Source organism: Atheta coriaria, unplaced genomic scaffold, assembly GCF_025399875.1.
Source record: "Atheta coriaria isolate IRGN ID8LTWV9N9 unplaced genomic scaffold, Caltech_Dcor_3.1 hic_scaffold_46_pilon, whole genome shotgun sequence".
Classification (NCBI taxonomy): domain Eukaryota; kingdom Metazoa; phylum Arthropoda; class Insecta; order Coleoptera; family Staphylinidae; genus Dalotia; species Dalotia coriaria.
Genome location: NW_027045488.1, coordinates 40,950 through 46,149, shown reverse-complemented (window position 1 = coordinate 46,149; position 5,200 = coordinate 40,950). Strand labels below are relative to the sequence as shown.

The window sequence follows — 5,200 nt, the reverse complement described above, 5'->3', positions numbered from 1 at the left end:
TACCTATAGCGGATGTGTTGGATATGCGCGTACTTTAAGGCAAGTCTTTACTGCTACGGGAATTGATAGACGTAAATTGTTTTCTTGATTAAAAACTATGTATGTATTTTTATAAGTTTTTAATAAAACACTTGTTACATTTATAGTCTTATTCACATTTCTATTTGGTACCATCCTTGTCGTTTTCAGTATTAAAAAGTATGGCGCTGGTATAGAATAACTGTTGCTTGAATTTTGTTGTTGTTTTAAAAACATGATAAAAGTTGAAACATAAATAGATGAATCAAATAATAATGATAAAAACACTCGGTGGTCGAGTGGAGACGTGCACCTGCTGGCATGCTAGCGAGGAGTTCCGTTTCAACCATCGTGGGTGACGGACGTGTCTGAGCAATAACTGAGCGAGCCGAGCTCTTTACTTAGTGCATCCGAAATTAATAGAGTGCGTTCGAAATTAAAGCTAAACAACCAACTGACAAACCGTGCCCAACTCTGTTGGGTACAGTTAAATTTAAAACTAATGGAGTCATGGCTCCAGTAAATGAAAGACTTTTAAGCATTGCTAAAAAAGCAATAGAAGTAGAATCGGAAGAGTCTGATGGCTCTGATTGTGTAATTGCATCAAAGAAAATTAAAATGGACATGAATCCAACAACACTAGGAACAAAACCCAGCACGGCTTCGCGACTACAAGCGCAGCTACCAACAACGCATTATAATCTAAGAACGAACAACATGTTTAGTGCTCTTGAAGACAACGAGGAGATGGATGTCGCTGAAATTCAGCAACCAAAGCAACAAAAGCCACCACTAATTATAATCCGAAGCCGCCCAAACTCGCCGTCCGAATTCGAAAAAATTATTATCGACGTTATTGGGAAAGATAAGTTCTGGGTCAGACAGAACAACCATCTACTGCAAACTGAAGGAAGATCGCAGCAAATTAATCAACCACCTAAATGAAGCAGGCTCGGACTACTACTCCTATACACCAAAGGATGAAAGAAAAACAGCCAGAATTATTTACAACTTGTACACGGATCTCAACGAAGATGAACTGCTACAAGAGATCAAAACAAAAATAAATGCCGATCGGGTAATGCGATTAAAGAACACCAGAGATCCAGTGTACATGGTTCTTCTAAATGAAAACCACTCCGTACAAGAATTAAACAAGAATTTCTGTTTTATTGGGCACACCAGAATTCGCTGGGCCTACTACAGAAATAAAAAGATTATCACGCAATGCAAGCGTTGCCAGGAATGGGGTCATGCAACCACGAACTGCAATGCTAAATACGTGTGTCTGAAGTGTGGTGAACAACATGCATCCTTCGAATGCAAACAACTAAAAAGTGTGCCCCCCAAGTGCGCAAACTGCCTGCAACCTCATCCTGCGAACTCCACGGAGTGTATCGCGTACAAGGAGGCCCTAGCAAAGACCCAAAAGGGAAAACAGAAGAACAAACCAGGACCCAACAGCCGCAGCACCAATGAATCGAAATCGACCAACAACAAGCTAAAACAGGTACCACATTATCAAGCGATAAAAGAGTTTCCAAAACTTCCTGCATGCGATATGTCATCCTCCGCCATACCATTACCAACAACAATTCCAAACGCACCTAAGGTACCACCCACAAACACGAAACCAAATTTTGAAAGTTTTAATGATCTAATGGCAGAAATTAATATACTGCACCAAACAATAAACATCACTAGAATGCTGCAATTAGTAAAAGATCTAAATAATAGACTAGTGGGAACTACAACAACTGCTGAAAAGTTTCATATTTTTATCACATTCACGCAAAGCATTCATGATTAATTTAACTATACATCTTTGGAATGCCAACGGAATTCAAAACAAAATAGAAGAATTCAGTTATTTTTAATCAATCACAACGTGCGCATAATGGCTATTAACGAAACTAAAATTAGCAGCACAAATAAACTAAAACTAAGAAATTTTGAAATATTGCGGAAAGACCGCGATGCTAATGGTGGTGGCGTAGCATTAATAATCCGCAAAGATATCTCATTTGTTCAAATAGTAGATAATAACTTAAATCATCTGGAATTACTACAAATAAAAATTAGCAATAATATTACCATAACAACATGGTATAACCCACCTAAAAATACAATTCTTGCCAACGACCTTAATGTTAACATAGACTTTGGAATTGTTTCTCAAATGATGTAAATGGGAATGTCGTTATGAATTATGTGAGCGCAAGCAATGCTTGCATACTATTTCCAGACCACACTGTCCAGGTAGCTAATGGCAGTACCCTGGACCCATTGGATGCCACTTTAAAACCTTAGCGGGAGAAGAAGAAGCCTGCAACCATGAATGAGGCTTAACTCACATTCATCTGCCACCATTTTATTCGATTTGATTACCGACTCATACTTTTGAGAACGAAATCATTCACAAGGATGGGACTACCACAGCATGATTTTGAATTCATTTCAGGAAAAAATGATTAGAAATTACCGGAAATTCCCAACTCTAAGCTTTCGGCAACAGACTTGAGCACTTTGAGTTCCCAAATACTGCAGACAAACAAATGCAGCCAGATACTTACACGTTAAGCAGAAAGCGCATTTACAGCGTTCTTTGACCAAGATTACCCGCAAACACTAGGTTAGTAATGCGAAACATAGAAATACAATTCGCCAGAGGGCCATCAACACTACTGGAGATCCAACTCTACACCGGAAATATACACCTCTCATGAGGTAAAAGAGCGGGAATTGCAGGAACATAAAACGAAAGCGTAGATTCAAACCGCTTAAAACATTAACACCTAAAAACAACTCAATTTGGAAGTATTAGCGTCCATCAAACGGTATTCTAACAATACAGTATCGCCATTAAAAAAAATGCGAAATGAAGCGGATTCGCGTTTTAAAGCTATTAACCACAAGCAACTGTACTTACTTAACAAATTCGCATCGATCACCATTGACGATCGAATGACCAACAAGCTCATAAATTGAAATAGCTCCAAAGGGGTTGATAACTTTGTGCCTTTACGAAGACGCGCCACAAATCGCGGAAAATATTTCGTCAAACCGGCAGACATAAGCGCATTTACATAAAGCATTTACCTGCCACCACCGAGGCACCGGGGCCACGACGGTATGCAAAACGCGAGTACTCCGAAACCTTCGAAAAGACTTGTTGTTCCAGCACAGCAATATGATCCAGCACCAGTATTACCAGATTAGGGTATTTTTCAAAATTGTGGAAATTGGCGAAGCCGTACACATTTCACAAAACCAAAAAAATCTCAACACGAATCAGGCAGCTACCGTCCACATAAGTTTGCGCCAATACATTAGGTAAACTTACAGAACACCGCGATTCCACAGCAAATCTTAATAAAAGTACACACTAAATATATTGCTGCTGAGCGTTTGGCTGGGACACTCTACTACACATCAATTGACCAGAGTGACTGAATTGTCAAACAAGCCTGGAACAAAAGAGTAATTGCTTGTTCACATGGCCTATTAGACGATGAAAAGCGTTTGACACCGTGTAGGATTACGGACTAATTTACAAACTGATCCAATTAATCTACTCAGAGCAATTTTGTTCATCAATTCATAGCTTCTAACAGACCGCAAACTCTGCGTAAAAATATCAAAGTGAAAAATCCAGAAGCCAAATCCATCTAAATGCAGGCGTTCACAAGAATCATAATACTGGGACCAAGTATTTTGGTTTATTTATCAACGACTTTGCCCAAAAACAAACGGCCTGAAACTTGCGCTATTTACGCGAGATGATGCCATTTTATATAGCAGCTCTGAATAGCCCGCGAAAATATTGGTCGTAATATTTTACGAACCACTTGGTAGCGGTTGAAATTTATAAACAGTGGAAAATAAAGTAAACCTAATATAAATCAGAACTACCTAACAGCGACAGAAGACGAAATTACAATGCACTAACAACACCGTTGTGAATTTAAACTCTCAACAAATTCCAGAAGAAGAAGCGGGTAAATATTTGGGAGTGACCATTGACCAAAAGCTTACTTTCAGAAAACGTAACGGAAAACACCATCCCTTAAAAGAAAAATGCGGCCCTAATGCAATTGTACTCTTTAATGCATAGAAACAGCGTACTTACTGTCAAAAACAAACTGTTACTTTACAAAGCTACACTAAGGCCACTTCTAGAATATGCAGCCCCAGCATGGGCACATAACATCGCCAAAACATACCGTAAAAAGCTACAACAATTCGAGAACAAATGTTTACGAATGGTTGTAAACGCAGATCGATACACAAAAAATACGACAATTCAGCGGCAATGTAACATATTGCCTCTTTTAGACTATCTTGACGAAAACAGCAATAAATTCTATCACCGAACGACAAATCATGTGAACCCACTAGTTAAAAATATCACGAGGCAAAGATCTCCTGGCAAGTACAAGTTACCGTATGAACATCTACCTATCTTCCTAAACCCATGGTAAAATCAAATCCCAACTGTATCCAAATAGGTTTTTCCAGCTCACTTTTCCTATTATAATAATTAACATGTAAATATGACCTGATAAGATAGTATACACGAAAAGACTGCTATACAATAAGACTGTACACAAATAAAATGAAGAATGAGTATCTGTTTATGTAAACGTCTCGTAGGTAATAAGCAAAACACTGTAAATATAAATATATAAACCATATTGCAATATGTATATATATATTTTGTAATTGTATTTTTGTAAATAAAGAGTTTATTAATCTTAAAAAAAAATGGCATGCTAGCAGACACGGATCGAATCCCAGGTGTAGGAGGCATTTTTCTCAAATATAAAAATATCAGCGAGGTGGTAATTTGGGTTTGCATGATACAGAGTGAAGGCAATAAAGAGTAAAGAAGTAAATATAGAAACGAGAACCTTAGGAAAAAGGAGAGAGAGAGAAAGAAAGGAAGAAAAGCAGAGTAAGAGAGGAGGAGATAAAAAAGAAAGAGAACAGGGAGGGATCAGATTTTTAAATTTTTTGGCGCACGTGTCGTTATAATACACTCAATAATAAGAGTGGTATTGTCAAAAGGTCAAAACTCTCAGTGTAACGTCACACTTTCATTGTTACATTAAGTATATAAGATTTTCTAAGACAGGGGAGAAGAGCCAGTTACTATTACACAAGGGAAATAAGGTCAAAAGCT

The 5,200-nt window shown here is 37.9% G+C and overlaps 1 protein-coding gene across 1 annotated transcript; it reads left to right on the top strand.

Annotated features, from left to right (window-relative positions):
- The first annotated feature begins 1,099 nt into the window (after positions 1-1,099).
- On the top strand, positions 1,100-1,828 carry LOC135802704 (uncharacterized). Its single transcript, XM_065316316.1, has one exon. The coding sequence runs from the start codon at positions 1,100-1,102 to the stop codon at positions 1,826-1,828; it is 729 nt and encodes a 242-aa protein (XP_065172388.1).
- The last annotated feature ends 3,372 nt before the right edge of the window (positions 1,829-5,200 follow it).

Coding starts and splice junctions, on each gene's coding strand:
- LOC135802704 (XM_065316316.1), top strand. CDS start 1,100: ATGCGATTAAAGAACACCAGAGATCCAGTGTACATGGTTCTTCTAAAT.